Genomic DNA, 17,809 nt, shown 5'->3' on the forward strand with positions numbered 1-17,809 from the left:
AGGGGCGCATCAAAATAATGATTTTCGCCGCAAGGTCCACCTTCCCACCGGATACGCCGCAGAGCGCCATCCAAGTCATCCTGGTACACATGACGATAAACATTTCGGTTAGAGGCAATTTTGCTGTACATCAACTCACGCACCAAACCGTAGTTGTCTTCGCCCATTTGAAAAACATCAGCCACGACCCGGAATCCGCAGTTACCATCTCCGATTACATTATTCCACCCTTCCAAGTACGACATGATGATCGCAGGTATCCTTTCCTTGTACGGAAACTGATCAACATCGTTTCTTCCTATTCACCATATAATTATAGACAGTTAAGAAGGCAGGAGTAACACTTTAAAACTATGTGCAATAAAAACAACCAAAACGTACCAGTTCTCAGGGGCATATTCACAGACGATGAAGATTGACTACGACTAGATGACGATGTCCGACCATGAGAACGACCACGACCAAGACCACGGATATACTCAAACGCACTCCTGTTCCGCCGTTGTCGACCTCGAGGACGGTCAACTCCTTCGGGTTCCTCATAATCTAAGTTAGACGGGTGGAACATGTCATGAAGTACATGAGTAGCGTCACGAATAATAGAAGGATGGCTGGAGGACACTCGGTCGTACATCGAACGGAACTGCTCCAACTCCTCCTGTTCACGGTCGGCCGTTTGATTGTCTGCATGCTCACCAATAACAAGCGTCCTCCAGAATGAATGGACCTGATCAACATGTAACGACGCCCTTTCTTCTGTAATAACGCGGTGAATGGTGCATGCGCAAGGTAATCCATGAGTTACTGAAATAGTACACCCACACCGAGTATACACTTCGTCAGCCAAGTCCCTCACCCTGTTCAGCTCAGTGATAATCAACCCCAAGCAGTAGTGCGACACACGACCATGGAGAATCTTAAATATAAAATGGCTATACATCGTACCATGTCGTCGTCTGGAGTCCTCTAGAGAATTCCTGATGTCGTTCTTCTGAGTTTCAATTGACTTGTTCAGTCTAGCGAACAGTGTATCCAAAGCAGCGGTCGATGAATCAATCCAGTCCTTGGTAGCTCTATGAGCGCTCTCAACTCTACATGTTGTAGTGTTCCCAAAATGAAGTACCTGGTTTGTCCAATATTTGACAAACTTTTCCCTGTGAGGGACCCATTGATGCATCACATAGTCCACCAGTGCCGGACACCACTGGTACGAATCCCTGAAGTTAGCCAATGCTCGCTCATACGCTTCCTCTGTGGTAGCCTGTAGGATCTTCCGCCACTTACCATTCACCAATCTCTCTGCCATTTCCAAATTCTTCTTGAAAAGGTTGTAGGCTTTCACTTTCACGCAGTTGTTGATGTGCCATGTGCACAATAAGTGGTTCGATTCGGGAAACAGCTCTGCTATGGGGGCAAAGAGACCTCCCTCACAGTCGCTGACGATGGCTGCTGGATGAACATTAGGCCCGATGTAGTTTCTCAGCTTCTCCAACACCCAATAATAACTTGGAGCCGTCTCATCCCTGATGATTGCATGACCAATCAGAAAGTTCTGGTTCGTTGGAGCCATCCCAACCATCTCAACCAGTGGGAACTTGTACTTGTTTGTCTTGTACGTTGAGTCGATCAAAATCACAAATGGCCAAGACTTGATCATATCAGCACAATCAGGATGCACAAGGAAAAGATGTGTCACCTCCGCTGTATCTTCATCAGAATCAAACCAGAACAGGTAACCACGTGATTGTGCCTGGTGTAGCAGCTGCTGTATAGGGTTCCTTCCCTCTGACCGTTCAAACCTAAGTTACTGTCTGACGTTGTAGATGTGTCTTCGGTTTGGATGGTCTTCTGGAAATTTCTCTAACACAGATGCTAATATTTTAGCAGGCTTCACTTGAGCATCACTCATTTCTTTCACAACTAGTTTCGCAGCAGGACTTAAGCCGCTCAGTTGTCGATGACCCTCTTCATATACTATCATCTCATGGTTGTGATACCCCTATTTAGAGTAACCAATCACTTCCCAACCGTCACGACTCCGTAGTTGTCGAACCTTTACTCTGAACTCACACCCACAACCTTTCCGCTTTGTATCAAACCGAGTGGCTGTACGAAAATCTCCTTCTTCTCTTTTGCGATAACGGTCACATCTCAAAATGCGATCCATTCTACCATCCCGTTGAGATTTATGAGTTACTACTACCAAGCAAAATCCAGCTGCAATTGCAACCTGTTTTGCCCAATCAATCGCCTGTTGAGATTCTTCGAATGGACCATCATGTCCAAATATCCCACTGTAATCATTTCCGTCTCCACCATATTCCTGCATCAATTATATATTACAATAAATACATTTAACGGATAATACATTTAATTTCTATATTTACACAAAATTAACACAAAAAAAAACATAATTATATATAATCAAACTTAATTTTTATAAAAACCCAATTCGAATTTTCAAACTAAATTTAAAAATATACCATTTCGAATTTTCAAATTTAATTTTAAAAAAACCTATTTCGAATTTTCAAATTTAATTTAAAAAAAACCCATTTCGAATTTTTTTAAAAAATCATTTTCGATTTTTTTTACAAAAAAATTAAATAAAAAACAACAACAAAATCAAAAAAGAAAAAAAAAATTAATTATTAAAGGTGGCGTCTGCCAGGGCTGCCACAACCACTGGACTGGCGCCTGGCAGGGCCTCCTCACCCAGTGGAGTGGCGTCTGCCCAGGACGCCAGTCTGGTGGTCTGGGCGTCTGGGCTGGACGCCACTCTGGTGGATCTGGCGTCTGGCTTGGACGTCCAGGCTACGGTTTGGGCGTCCACCCTAGGCGCCGGAGCCACTCCGACGGTAAACCGTGAATTTTAGCGGTGACTTACCTCGTTTTCCATCGACGACGACGTACCTCCGGCGTCCCCCGCATCTCCGGCCTGCCCTCCGGTCTCCCCCGGCGAGCCAGTACGGCTCCACATTTTTTACACCGAGATTATTTCAATTTTAGAAAAAGGGCATAATGGTCAAACCATATCATATTTGTGGGCTTTATATGGTAAATTGCGGACGATGTTTAGCGTTTCACTAATTATATTATGTTGTATAGAAGTATTTATTTAAAAAGGATAACTTTTTTTTTTTTTTGGCAGATAATATGTGTTAGTTGGTTAAGGTTTTGAGGGGCGGTATCCAAGATCTGATATCAAGTATCGTCTATTTTATTTGTCGTTGTTACTCTCTGTCTATATAATTATCACAAAATCATTATAAAATGTAGAATTAGCGAAGGTTTTAAGAAATAATCAATACTAATCTACAAGAAATTTTCCTTCCTTCCTAAATGTTTGTTATGTTGAGCGTTGAGACTGTTGACTATATAGCTAGGTTCTCAAATTATTGGAAAAGAGTGATTAAATAGAGGTAGGATCAAGGATGATGCATGCAGAATTGTTGGGAGAGGGCAAAGGAGGCTTTGTATATTAGCTTCAACCAATCAATTACTCCCTCTTATAGTCTTATATGTGTTTGATGTTCTTAGTTTGGCTATGTACACTCAGTGTACTCCGTATATGGTTTGACCTTTCAGATTTTTAGTTACATATAATTAAAAATTATAACAGGTTGATATCCTTAAAATACTTATTCAGATTAAAAAAGAATCTATAATATGACCATGTCTTTCTTATATCTTGGGAATAAGATTCTATCAATTTGTGATGTATAGTTGTCAGTTTCCAACCACGAACATAAAAAGAAATGAAGAAAGTATTTCTAAATTATTGATTATCAGAAGCACAAACGAATAAATAAGTCTCCAAATATATAAATTTTTTTAAAATGTAGAATAAGTACAAATTAGATAATTATTTTAAACTTTTTTGAGGGGAAATACAGGCTACTTAAAATGGATAAAATGGCAAACAGCATAAGAAATTCTCTTTGACAAATCTTAATTATATAATTAAGACCGTTGGCAGGCCTCCTATTTTAACTAAAGCAGCAACAGCATATATATACAGTAGACTAATCTGATAGTAACTCTATTCTATGCAGCATTGGTAGTACTCCTTTGAATTCCAATTAAGCAAATAATGAATTAATAAATACCTTTGCCTTTTTAATTAATATATAGTTGAAATTAAGAAGCTTTAGTTATGGGTAAAAAAAAAAAAAAACAGAATTTACCACAATGTCCACAAATATGCATGCAATGTACGGAGTAAATAATTATCAGTTGCGCGTGAACATATGATCATTTCAATCAAATTACTACGTACTTTTTAGGAGTTTATCACTAAAGTAATACGGAGTATTTTAGTAATAAATTACTCATAAATTAGTCACTAAATATTGCAAAATTTCAATTCATAGTTTGAACAATTCTACAGAGTAATAAGTATTTACTTGGTAGAATTGTTCAAGTAGTTATTACGAGTAGCTCATCAAAATTGTTTCATGTAAATTATTGCAATATATGTTGTTCTTTTTTTTTTTTTTTTTTTTTTTTTTTTTTTTTTGTTTTTGAATAGAGATATGTTGTTCTTACAAATGTGTAACTTTAGAAATTATAAAATGTACAAGTAGATGTCAAGTATCATGTCTACCATAAATCCACAGAATAACATTTATTCATACATTTGCCTTTGAAATTTTCTTTGCACCAAAAACTATAAATATACAATATTATGTTATTCATATATATATACATGTTTTTTATTCCTTAATTGGTGCAATTATTTATACATGTTTTTTTGGTCATCATATACGAGTATTTGAAAGAATTAAAACGCTGTAAAAGAGTACACATGCCATAGGTTATACGGACTACGTATTAATTGAAATATTGTTAGAAGTATGAAGGGCAAATATGGATCACTTTTATTTTGTCAAACTTTCAACCTTATTATTTGATTATTATTAATTGGAAATTTGGAAAACACATGCTGCAGAAGTTTACTGGTCCTATATGAATTTTCAGGCATGTAATGTTGTGATTTTTGTCAAAGATTTGCATTAAATATGTACCACTATACAGTAAAGTATTTTATTTAGAGCATATCAAAATATTACAAGGTCCATTATTACTAGCTAGATCGATCCAAATAACATAGCTTAGCTGTCTTTAGCAGCATCACCGGAAAGTCAACTATTGCCATACCGGAGCTCTGGCAACACGAATCTCGTACATAATATTATTGTTATTTATGACTCTCTAAACACCAAAACAATACGAAACACTATACTACTGAATACTATGCGTACATCATCATAATCGGCATATTGCACCACTTTTTGTCCTCACCAAAGACATAATTCCTCCATTGCTATCTGCAAATGCTAATACCAAGTACTATGTATAAACCCAATATAATCAATTTATTTACTTACCTTTATATTATTGTTTTTTATATGAATAAATAAAATTGAGTTTCTAACCTTTTCTAGGAGTGGTCAATTATACTCGTATAATGAGTCTATGAGACTATGACCATTAGTATTGATTTGGGCATAAGATTGTGGTCTTTGAGGGATATGTTTCCAAAATCTTTCTGGCTAAAAGGTATGGAAACATCTAATATGATTATTAAAAGATATGATATGATTTCATTACCTGGACTAACTTGTTATTTGTTTCTATAAATAGAATTCTTTGGATGATAATCAAAATGTTGTTTTTTGCATAAGAAATACTGTCAAAATTAGTTTATGATCTCACCAAAAAAAAAGTAGTTTATGAAAAATACGAACGAAAGTCCTTAATAGTCACAGAAATTAGCTCTCATGACTATAAACATTTGTTTAGACTGTCTTATACATGAATTACTACTAACTCTCTTGTTTTAGTTGAATACATGTTTATATTGTTACTTTTATTTCAATAATAGCAAGTAAAAATATGATTAGACTATTATTTTAACTAACACTACACTAATGACTATTATTTTACGGAGAAAGAAATTTATAATCTGCAACCCTAATTTAGATAAATCTTGTCAAAGGGTAAACAATAAAATTTGATTATATTCCACTTATACACTAAATAAATAGCTCACTATTTTATACAACCCAAAATTTGTTTTAAAAAAATGTATGTACATTTAAGACCTTTTCAATACTACTAAAAACAAATTGCCAATTAAAGTAATGACTACTAATTTGTTTATATAAAAAAAAAAAATTCACAATATTTTACAATATTCTATTTAGTTTTTGACTTTTCTAAAGTCCTCCAACCAATTACGACAACAACAAAGCAAAGAGAAAATCAAAGAGTATATAAACCAAAGAGTTGCATGTCATCATCTTAAAAAGAGTACTTTTTTTATAAACTTTTTGGTAATTAAAGTTGGCTGTGCCTTTGTGTGTTAGAGAGTGACACCTTCATTAAAAATAAAATTAAATAATGAATTAAATAAATAAATAAATTTCTTAATTTTTTTTAATTTTTTTTACAGACGGCTTGACCAGCCCAACTTCAAGGCAAGCCATCTAAATCTCTCTCCTCCCTCTCTTTCTCTCTCCTACCACAATATTAATTTCCCATTAATATTTATATTAATACCCATATAATTTTTTATTTTTTATAAAAAATAATTATATGATCTGAAAATACTCTTTCTCTCACAAAACCCCATTGTCAACCAAGAAATTCCAAGAATTTAATTAATTTTTTCTAGAGAGAGATAGAAAATAGTTGGTGGGAAAGAAGTAAAGCTTGATTTTTCACTACTCAAGCTTCTCAAAATTGAGGTAATTTAAGAAGCTCACCTACATAATTTTTTTTTTCTTCTAATTTTTATTTTTCTCTCTCTAGAAATAAAAAAGTTGAAATCTTTATAATTTTTTGTTTTAAATTTTTTTATGCAATTGAGCATTGTTGTTGATGTTGTTGTTTATCAAAAAAACTGTTGCATAAAAATGGGAGTGAGTTGAGCAACAACAAAGAAAAGAAAAGATGTGTAGATCACTAAAACTTAATTTTTGTATATTGTTGTTGTTGTTGGTTGCTTGAAAATGGGTGGATTTAGAAAACCCAATTTGCTAATTTTTATAGAATTAGTGTTATTGTGGTGTTGGTTGTTGAGATTTGGGAGTACATTGGTTTTGGTTGTTGGTCAACAGCAACAACAGCAGCAACAACGAGTTACAGTGCCGTCTGAGCGAGTTGCACTGATTCAACTCAGATCGTCACTCGGTCTCCGAGCAAGGGACTGGCCGATTAAGCCAGACCCATGTACATCTTGGAAAGGAATTGAATGTAGTAGTAATGGTTCTGTTATTGGGATTAATATTTCAGGGTTTAGAAGGACTAGAATTGGGGGTCTAAACCCTCAATTTGATGTTGATGCTCTTGGTAATTTGACCAATTTAGTGTCGTTTAATGCCTCGTTATTCGAGCTCCCTGGTCGAATACCCGAATGGTTTGGTTTTAGGTTGGATAGTTTGCAGGTGCTTGATCTTCATTCTTGTTCTATTAATGGTAGTATACCTTTGAGCTTGGGGAGGTTGAGTAGGTTAACAACTTTGGATTTGTCTAGTAATGATCTTAGTGGTGTTGTCCCCTCTACTTTGGGTCAATTGGTGAACCTTAACATCCTTGATCTTTCCCACAATTCGCTTAATGGGTCAATTCCGGATTCCTTTTCCTCGCTTAGGAACCTCTCGTTTCTTGATATGTCGTCGAATTCCCTCTCCAGGCCGATCCCTCGTGGTATTGGGGTTTTGCAGAATCTCAGGACTTTGAATTTATCCAATAATAGTCTAATGTCTGTTATTCCTCCTCAACTTGGTGATCTTAGAGGTTTGGTTGACCTTGACCTGAGCTTTAACTCTTTGGTGAATTCACTGCCTCTGGAATTTAGAGGAATGCGGAGATTGAGAACAATGGTTTTGGGGAACAATAAACTTTCAGGTTCACTGCCAGATGATTTGTTTCCAGTTTTGACCAGGTTGGAGATTGTGGATTTGAGCCACAACAACTTTACGGGTGTTGTTCCTGATGCATTGTGGTCAATCTCTGCATTGCGGCTTGTTGATATCTCTGGAAACACCTTTACTGGTATTCTTCCGAACATTACCTTGAGTCGCAATGCCACTGCTGCAGTGCTTAATCTTTCTAATAATGAGTTTTATGGGGGACTGAATTTGGTGCTGCAGACATTTAGTTCAATTGATATATCTGGCAATTATTTTGAGGGCAAATTACCAGAATATGTGAATGATGGTGCATCTGTTAGAGCCAATTGTCTGCAACATGCTACAGGTCAGAGGACAAAGGAGGAATGTTCTTCGTTTTATGCTTCTAAGGATTTGGTTTTCGACAACTTTGGGCTTCCAAGTTCTGATGTCACCCCGGGGGCAGGACAAGTGCCTAAGAAAAAGAGTCACAAGCGCACTATTATATTGGCTGCAGTTTTGGGGGGCATTGGTCTATTGCTATTGTTGCTTTTGCTATTAATACTATTCATATGCTCCCGAAGGAGGCATGGTACAAGGCAAAGAGGGAACGGTGTGGGTCCAATTCCTCCTACTGGAGCTGTTCCTCCTTCACCAGGAGTTGCTATTAATTTTTCAAGTTTGGGAGATTCATTTACATATCAGCAGCTGGTTGATGCTACAAGCAACTTCAGTGATTTGAATCTCATTAAAAATGGGCATTCTGGTGATTTGTACCGAGGTCTACTTGAAGGTGGTATCTCTGTGGTGGTTAAAAAAATCAACTTGAATTCAGTAAAAAGGGAATCGTACCTTGTAGAGTTGGACTTTTTCAGTAAAATAACACATCCCAGATTGGTTCCGCTCTTGGGGTACTGCTTGGATCAGGAAAATGAGAAATACCTTGTTTACAAGTACATGCCAAATGCAGACTTATCAAGTTCCTTGTTCAGGAAGGTCAATACCGATGACACTTTGCAATCCCTTGATTGGATAACAAGACTAAAGATAGCCATAGGAGTAGCAGAGGGTCTATGTTACCTACATCATGAATGTACACCACCGTTTGTACACAGGTAACTTTTTTTCTATTTTTTTTAATCTCCTCAGGTTGTAATTTTTTTTTTTTTTGGAATCTCTATGTTTTATTTCTGGCATATCCTAGTCTGTTATGAAGTGATTTTATCCTGATGATTTTCTTGTTGTTCTTTTCAATCCATGTGATTGGGTTGTAGCAGTTAGAAACTAGTACATAGCAATCTATTCACCTCTATGACTATACTTAGGTGCCACAATGGTTGACTGTGTTCTCTTGTTTGGTGATGCGCTTCTACATCCATCAAAATCAATGGACCTTTTCTGAATTAAGGGCTGTACCTGACAAAATTAGAGGATTCACTTTTGCTATTGCTATATGACAGTTTAACTCTATATGTTATTCTGGTTTAGTTGTAATAGAGCCACTGTTTTATTTATTTATTTATTACTGTTTTCTTCATCGACATCATATAATTCACGAAATTATAGAATCACTTAAAATAGCCTTTGATCTTTGTAATGATAATCTAAAAAGTGCCTTAATACTTATCATACACAATATAATCACTGAATTTTTCATCATGCTTTGTACAAGGTTAGAATAACTACATTTTCACTCCCTTTGACTCGTCTAAAAGTTTCATTAGTAGCAACATATATATTTTTTTTTTTTATAACAATTTTTAGGTTTTCAGAGGTGTGCCTCAACCCTCATGCTTAGGCTTCAATAAGTAGATCAGAGCTGTCTCTGTGCCTTGCCTTCTGGCAGTCCTGTTTATGTACTGGTAATATATCATTAATTTGTTGCAAACTGTAACCTTGTTCACTCTTTCTTCTTTAAGGGATATACAAGCAAGCAGCATACTCCTTGATGATAAATTTGAAGTAAGACTTGGCAGTCTCAATGATGTTTGCATACAAGAGGGAGATAGTCAGCCTGGAGTCATTACAAGATTGTTGCGGTTGCCACAGTAAGTATACTTTTTGGTGTAATTAGGTCATCTACTGTCAGCTTATGTGCTAGGGTTTTTGAACTTCGAAACATATGCATGCAAAACTACAATGGGCTTCTGGCCTAAGTCAAAGTCATTTTCTGCTGTTGGAATCATCAGGGAATTGGCTACTGAAATGATGTTATATGTCCTTTTTCATGCTGTTTTGTTTCTTTTTTGCTTCCTCTGAATGAATTATTAAAATTCATAGATTTAGGGTCATGGAAACTTTGCAGATTTAGCTTCTTTATAATTGGTCTTTTCTCTTCAGAAGTGCTGCCGTTTTTGCTTCGATTAAACTGGTCTTCTCTTCTTCAGAAGCATTGCAGTCATTGCTTCTTTTTTTAACTGTGTGTGCGTGTGCGTGTGTGTGTGCGCGTGCGTGTGTGTGTGTGCGTGCGCGTGCGTGTGTGTGTGTGTGTGCGTGCGTGCGTGTGTTTTGGGTATCTAGTCCAATTGTCCATGGATCTCATCTGCTGCTTTATGTGTTCTATCTAGTTTGTCCAATTGTCCATGGACCTCATCTGCTGCTTTATGTGTTCTTTAAAAGACTTAAGATGAAGCTATATTAACTTTTGCTTTGCTTATTTATCTGCAGGACCTCTGAACAAGGCCCATCAGGTATGTCAACCACATTTGAATTTTATTATCTTTAGTTTTCCCTGGTGTCAGTTTATTAAGAGATAAGAGATTAGAGCTACGATTTTGTTGGAGATTTCTGAATGCTACTTTTGTCTAACAGATAGTTAATTAGTTTTATCACGTATGATAAACATTACATGGACTCCTAATTTCTTGAAAATCACTCAACTTACTTCCTTAGCTTTTGTGGTTTGTTCTTTCAAGATGGGTTATGCCTTATGACCATTGAACAGCACAATTGAAATGAATTGATGTTAGGATGGATGATTAGTAAACATTTGATTTCACAGTTTCTAGAAATTAGAAGAATACTCAGGCTGCTTTTGACCCTATGGAATAATTGTTATCTGTTTGACCTATTGTCTTTGCGTTTTTTAATTTTTATTTTTTGATGAAGAGCAAATAGTCTTCGTGAACTTCGGTTGTAAGATGAAGGTTTTGTGTGCCATTGATGGTGTTCTGCACTCAGCTATTGTGGCATTATCATATACTTCTCTCATATTCACTGTAGCTATCTTTGGTCATTGTATATGAGTTATTTCTACCCACTGTAGTTTAATGCAAAAGGGTAATTTATAGGAAATGCAGGTCGGTAGTTGTCTGGCATAAAGGAAAAATATAGTCACATGAGCCTTTTGTTGTTTTTTGTGATGGGGGGAGGATGTGCAACTTGAACAATTGCCTTTAATCAGATTTGCCTGAAATTTCTGTTGACTTGTTAATCTGAAGAGACTTCGACAGTAAAATACATTTTTCGTTCCAGGTTCTCAGACATCGACTTGTGCATATGATGTTTACTGCTTTGGAAAGGTGTTACTTGAGCTTGTCACTGGCAAACTTGGCATAAGCTCATCAAACGATACCAGTATGAAGGAGTGGATGGATCAAACATTGCCCTGTATAAATATGTATGACAAGGAACTCGTAACAAAAATTGTGGACCCTTCTTTAATATACGACGAAGACCTCCTCGAAGAAGTCTGGGCAATGGCTATTGTTGCTAGATCGTGCCTCAATCCAAAGTCGTCAAGGCGGCCCCTCATGAGATATATCCTTAGAGCATTGGAAAACCCATTAAAGGTGGTAAGAGAAGAAAATGTTGGTTCTGGAAGGCTTCGAACGACATCTTCCAGAGGATCTTGGAATGCTTCAGTATTTGGAAGTTGGAGGCAAAGCTTGGATGTGGGTGCTGCCCCTCCTGCTCCCCGAGTTGAGGGAACAGGCAGTCTTAAACGATCGGGTACTTCTGGGTCTCAAGGCAGTGGGCAAGTTGGTGGGAATGATAATTCGTCCTCACAACGGCGGCAATCTAGGGAGATATTCCAAGAACCTGTAGACGTGCATGACATAGAGAGACCAGAGACAAGATGAACATTAGAGTAAGAAGGTCAATTGAATTGTTCAATTTCACATTCTTCCCGACTCACTGGTTTAGCGCATCACGTATTGCTTTCTACAGTTAGTGGGTTTCCGGGGCCAGTTTTGGTGTCAATTTATTTCAGTTTTCAGAGGTGTACAGCCGTTACTTGTGATTCAGTGATAGTTTAAAATGTGTTGGAAGGGTGCTCAATTTCACGAGCTGCGACCACTTTTGAGCTAACTGATTGATGCATCTTGTAGGAGAGAAAGGCAGCACATCCTGACAGCCAATTGTTCTCATTTGTTTGAGCTTGTTTGTGGACAGTCAACCAGAAAAACAAGCTGCTACAATTTTTTCTGTAATTGATCTATTTGATTTTCGGGTCGTCCTCGTGAAGGGTGTAATTAGTAGATGTTTAGAATTCTTGACTGCTTTCTTTCATTTTTAGATTTCTATTTTGGTGGGATCAACGGGTGCAAAGAAGTGGAAAAGAAACAAGAAAACACAATACAACTTCATTTTTTTTTAATTCTTCTTATTTATTATTACGAAGTGTTTTATTTAAAGAACTCTGGTATTGAAAATGTGCTGCTTAGCTTATAATAATGTCCATAATGAATCGTTTTCATCTTTGCTAGTGTCTTTAAAAGAATTTTGTATTTAAATGTTGGAAGGAAAAATACAAAATAAGGTCCTACCGAGATTTGAACTCGGGTTACTGGATTCAGAGTCCAATGTCCTAACCGCTAGACCATAGGACCTTTTTGTTGTATCATGATAGATTATTTATTTATTTATTTATTGATTTCAAAGAACACTTTTGCTGACAATCTCTTAAATCCTTGATCATACACTAATACAGAATTTCGTAACCATGTGAATTTATTAAGCTAACTTTAAAATTTTGAATTTCGTACTACCCTGTTGTAATACATACGAGTAAGATTTTGGCGATTAGTAGGCTAGCTCTTGAGTTTGGTGTATGCCTAAACTACCCCTTATTTAGAAATGGTGACAACTTTTTGGACCTACTATCGTTGTCTTAGTATTAGACAATTAATTCCAAATGAATGAAGTTTCATACAGTAATTATGTAATCTAGTTTCACCATCTAACGATCTATTCATCTATACATCTCAATAATACAGTCTATTTGAGTATAAAGTGTTGGCTAGTTAGTATACAATGGGTTGGGACCAAGGGATAGTCAACCCGAATCAAACAGCACAATATTAGGATCATTACTCCGGAATGAGCTAGAATCAAGTTCACTAACAGAAGAATAATCCATAGTTTCAGAATCTGCAGGTTCTTCATGAAGTGCAGTAGCGCCTGATTCAAATCTCTGCCGCTTTTCAACTGCAGCCTTGACTCGCTGCTTGAATTCCTCATCACTGCTCGCCAACATATACCGGAGTTTGAAGTTCACCTGATTCTCCAGCAAAACCTTGTGCCTTGGTATGATTCTGTCTTCTAGAGAATAACTGAAAAACCTGAATGATAACAGCCGTCAGAATTCGTCAATATAATGGAGCGTTTGCTCAATTCATAACCATTTGCACTTTATTGGGGATGTTTAAGAGAGTTCGGAGAAGATTTTAACAAAATGATGACAAATTTTGTTTATAACTGTTATAAACATAGAGTTCCTTCTCTGGAGTAATAGGAGCAAGCAACCGAAACATTTGTCATCTACAATCCGGTGAATTTGTTTACTTTAAAAGTAAGGATTTCAAAAGTATTGTACTTCATATATAGCTATAATTTAGATTTTACCTTGGAAATTCGATGAGATCCTTTAGAGGACGGATCATTGTTCTTCGCAGGTAGCGATACTTGGGTCGGAGAAGCTCGACATTGTATCGCAAGAGCATTGGGAAATCAGCAATCATCTCACCTAACAGTCGAAGACTAATCCCAAGCGACAGATAATACTTTACATTGCCATCCAGTTTATGCGCAATGCTGCACCCCAATAGCTCTGGTGCCAAAGCCACCACCTTCGCTATATTTTTCTGTGTGACTCCAGCTTTTGTAAGTAGGAACACAACCTGGCAGTGAATCATGACTTAGCCATACATAAGTAGACATTTGGCCATTCAATGCCAATAAATCAGCATCCGGAGTCACAATAACTCATGAGAAGCTAATACCAAGTCGAGATTCAAAGGTACATTATAGTGAAGGGGGCAATTTTCAACACTTTCCATAGCTCATAGTAAATAATTTTGAACTTCAAGAGTAACAAAGCTCAACTTCATTATATCTAGCCCCAGCTTAAAGGAGAGGGAAATAGAAAGGAATAAAGAACAGCCGAAATTAGGAGTATCATTCAATATAACTGAGACTAAAAGTCTAACTGCAGGACCAACCCCTCAGTCTTCCCTATATTGACACTATCAAGTAATGAGTTAAAGTATTAAACAGCATTGTACTCCAGCATAGAATTATTTTGTTGTCTGAGCGGCACAAAGGAAAAGCTCCAATCTGTATTCTATCACTAGACTTTAATGATTCAATCCTAAACAGTCCAGGCAGATGGAAGTATAACATTATCAACAAATGTTAGAGAGAACTAACCACTGGCCGAATTTTCTTGTAAAGGCTGTATGTCAGCAACGGAGGAAACCTAACAAGCATGCGACCGATGGCATCATCTGTGATACCCAAGTCTTGCAGAAACCGTACCTACAAAAGATAATAAGACACCTGTCAAGGAAGCTAGATGACAGCAGGTGCATTCAACTATAGTTGCATTTCTCAGCAAAAGAAAATAAAAAAAATACTGTACTATAGAGTAGTATACAACTAAAAAATACTTTTATAGTAGAACTAATCCAATACGATTCGTAGATGGCATGTTCGCTTATTTTGGGAAGGAGGAAAATAAATACACTACCTTTGGAACAATAGTAGCTTCCATGTCAACACAGAAAACCATTGGTTTGATGACGAGCATTCTTCTCATGCCATCTCGATCGATTCCAAGATAATAAAGGAACTTGAGAAGAGGTTTCCATCTTTCCTCAATGCTACATGCCATCAACTGAGGTTTAAATGCCAGTAATCTTCCAACATCATTGTCGCCTAGCCCAAATTCTTTTAGATAGTTTACCTGAAACCAAAAGTCACAATCACCTTTATAGATGAATATTGTATTCCATTGAAATTAGGTACATGGTGACAATATTTATTAATCTTTGAGCACTGTTCTACCATCATTTGGCTATTAATAATTACTCCTATTATCTAATGAGTCTAATATGGCTCTCATTATCAGTTTCGATTAAACAAAAAGAAATGCAGTCATTATACCTTTTGCTTCATCTCTTCTAAAGCAAAATAGCCAAGGACTTTGGGGAAATCATAAACCATCGTACCAAAATCATGGTTGTTCATGCCCATGTCTGTGTAAAAACTCACACGAGTTTTCACTTCTTCCATGCTAAAAGCCAATAATTCAGGGCATCGGCTGATGACATAACCCATCCAATCCCTCCTCACACCTTTTTTCTCTAGATACACAACAATCTCATCCATTTCTTCTATGCTATGCCTCAAAATGGTCTCTCCAACTCTCGTGAACACAACTCCTATGTATCTTCCATTCACATGAATTGACTTTAGCCACTCTACATGCTCTCTTATTAATTGGACATCCCCCTTTGCCATGCATATGATTCTACCAATCTGAGGGTGTGACAATGAATTGTGTTTCAACCACCTACAATATAATCAAAGAAACAAGTGATTTCTCTCACATCAACGGATCAACCTCCTCAAAACAATAGCTAAACAAGCTAAGGTAGCTTTTATCAACTACAAATTCTTTGGGACCTTTCGTATGCCAACTAACTTTTCAATACGACTTTGCAAATCAAACCAATGTGGCTAGTGCAATATATTACCCTTCTGGAATTTACCTATGCAACATGATTTTTCCAGAAACAGAGTCAAAGAATTTGCTAACCTATGAAGGGAACTAAAATCAACAATGTACAAAAGCATCATCTCAACTATCTAATCATACATAAGCATTAAAAAGAATCAATATTGAATTTAATCATGAAACCAATCAACCTACTCACTCAAAAAACAGGAAAACATGGTAAAGTTATAGGAGTGTTACTGGAAATCAGATCTCGTCTACACTATCGCCCTTGGCAGCTCTCTATGCGCCAAAATAAGCAATTTAAAAAAGTACGAAGTAACAAACATTAAATCCATACATATACGATAATAAACATACAATTACGCAATTCACAAGCAAAACATAACCAAAATCCAAAAAAGAGTGAGAAATTCAGCTCACCTAATAAGAGGAACAACATTAGACTCCTCAATAAATTTTCGAGCTCGAGCATTAAACGAAAAACTCGAAAATTCAGGAACTTTTTTCAAAGCAGCAGCCTCAATCATAACCAAATCAATGAAATCACCCAAATTAGACCCCATATTCTTAGAATAAGTAATACCAAATTTACCCTTTCTAACCAGAAAATCAATAAAAATTTCCAAACAAACTTCCCTCCTTATCTTAATAGCCTTCATCAAAATCTCACCTTCTTCACTATCATCATCACCCTTCAAAAGGGTATTCAAAGGAGGGAGAGAAAGGTCATTTCCATGAGGTGGGCGGGTATAAATTGAACCCGGAAATTGAGGTGGGCGTTTTCTAACAAGGGTCAATTCCAGAATTCTTGCTTTCTCTTCTTCTGATAACAAAACGTCGTCGTTTTTCTCGTGGGGTGGAAGCCATTGTTGTTGGTGGGGGTTAAGAAGGAGGAAGGAGGTGGATTTGGAGTTGTGGGTCCGGAGAATTTGTTGGGTATTAGGGTTTAAGATTGGGGGTTTTGGGGGGTCGGAAGGTTGAGGGTTTTGGGAGGAGGAGAGAGAAAAATTGGTGATGAAAGGAGAAGATTGGTGGTGGGGGTTATGGTGGGTTGAGAGGTGGAGGAAGGTGGTGGAAGTGGTGGTGTGGCAAAACATCATGATTTTTTCATTTTGGATAGAGTGGCGCCATGGGTTTTGTTTAACTCACTCTACTTGTCATTTTGCCAATGTGGCCTTCCGTTTACAGATCCAAATCGTAACATTGTCTTGTTTTCGACCTAACCTGTTCCGACCCGAAACCGATCTAAAAAAATATGTGATTCAGATTTTAACTTATATTATACAATAATTTAGCATAATTCTAGTTTAAAATAGACCCAACCCGATTTGAGCTCACCGAACCCGACCCAAACACTTAAATTGACACCTCTAAGTATAGTAGAGTTATGCATGGATATTTAGTTGGAGTATATGAAATATATGAATTAATGTTCTTGTTATAAAATAATCGTGTTAGATGGATGCCTATAATACTTATATATCTGATATAGTTATTGAATATTGTCAATTATTCTCCAAACAAACACTAATTATATAAGAATTAATTTATGTTATATATTTGATTAGTTATTGAATATTGTTAATTATTCTCCAAACAAACGCTAATTATATTACTATATATATATACGTAGTACTCTATAGATCACTTTTGTTCATAGAATAATGTACAATCTCTCCGAACATTTTCCTCTATTCTCCTTATTGTATTTCCATTTCTTTTTTTTTTTTTTCTTTTTCTTTTTTTTGAAAAGATAAGAAAAAATAAATATTAGAAGTCAGGGGAACTCCTAATGTAATTTTCATTTCTTTATTGACTGAACTTGTTTGTAGGCTAGGTTTGCGCCTCAACCCCTTATTATCCTTGGGAAGAGAGTTTCCTAATGTACTTTTTCCAAAAAAAATTAAATTAAATAAGAATTCACGATTTCACAACCCAGCCCCCAATC

The 17,809-nt window shown here is 36.5% G+C and overlaps 2 protein-coding genes and 1 non-coding gene across 3 annotated transcripts; 1 reads left to right on the forward strand and 2 right to left on the reverse strand.

The window, feature by feature from the left end:
- The first annotated feature begins 6,460 nt into the window (after positions 1-6,460).
- LOC110698463 (probable LRR receptor-like serine/threonine-protein kinase At2g16250) lies at positions 6,461-12,599 on the forward strand. Its single transcript, XM_021875899.1, has 4 exons — positions 6,461-9,013; positions 9,818-9,946; positions 10,566-10,588; positions 11,373-12,599. Exons 1-4 carry the CDS (start codon positions 7,017-7,019, stop codon positions 11,978-11,980), a joined length of 2,757 nt encoding a protein of 918 aa, XP_021731591.1. The 5' UTR covers positions 6,461-7,016; the 3' UTR covers positions 11,981-12,599.
- Positions 12,600-12,658: 59 nt separating this feature from the next.
- TRNAQ-CUG lies at positions 12,659-12,730 on the reverse strand. The gene has a single exon. It is a non-coding gene; the product is annotated as a tRNA-Gln (tRNA).
- A 258-nt stretch (positions 12,731-12,988) lies between these two features.
- LOC110698464 (transcription termination factor MTERF2, chloroplastic-like) lies at positions 12,989-17,073 on the reverse strand. Its single transcript, XM_021875901.1, has 6 exons — positions 16,282-17,073; positions 15,285-15,693; positions 14,869-15,084; positions 14,550-14,657; positions 13,746-14,020; positions 12,989-13,462 (listed from the first exon to the last, which is right to left on the reverse strand). The coding sequence occupies exons 1-6, from the start codon at positions 16,959-16,961 to the stop codon at positions 13,177-13,179; spliced, it is 1,974 nt and encodes a 657-aa protein (XP_021731593.1). The 5' UTR covers positions 16,962-17,073; the 3' UTR covers positions 12,989-13,176.
- Positions 17,074-17,809: the final 736 nt, after the last annotated feature.

The sequence above is a fragment of the Chenopodium quinoa genome, unplaced genomic scaffold (genome assembly GCF_001683475.1).
Source record: "Chenopodium quinoa cultivar QQ74 unplaced genomic scaffold, ASM168347v1, whole genome shotgun sequence".
NCBI classification, from domain to species: domain Eukaryota; kingdom Viridiplantae; phylum Streptophyta; class Magnoliopsida; order Caryophyllales; family Amaranthaceae; genus Chenopodium; species Chenopodium quinoa.

Excerpts from the sequence above, each read along its gene's own strand:
- LOC110698464 (XM_021875901.1), bottom strand. The coding sequence starts at position 16,961 with ATGATGTTTTGCCACACCACCACTTCCACCACCTTCCTCCACCTCTCA. Across the intron at positions 15,694-16,281 it reads AATGTTGTTCCTCTTATTAG|GTGGTTGAAACACAATTCAT; the intron begins GTGAGCTGAATT and ends ATTATATTGTAG. Across the intron at positions 14,658-14,868 it reads AAGCTACTATTGTTCCAAAG|GTACGGTTTCTGCAAGACTT; the intron begins GTAGTGTATTTA and ends TATCTTTTGTAG.
- LOC110698463 (XM_021875899.1), top strand. The coding sequence starts at position 7,017 with ATGGGTGGATTTAGAAAACCCAATTTGCTAATTTTTATAGAATTAGTG. Across the intron at positions 9,014-9,817 it reads ACACCACCGTTTGTACACAG|GGATATACAAGCAAGCAGCA; the intron begins GTAACTTTTTTT and ends TTCTTCTTTAAG. Across the intron at positions 10,589-11,372 it reads CTCTGAACAAGGCCCATCAG|GTTCTCAGACATCGACTTGT; the intron begins GTATGTCAACCA and ends TTTTCGTTCCAG.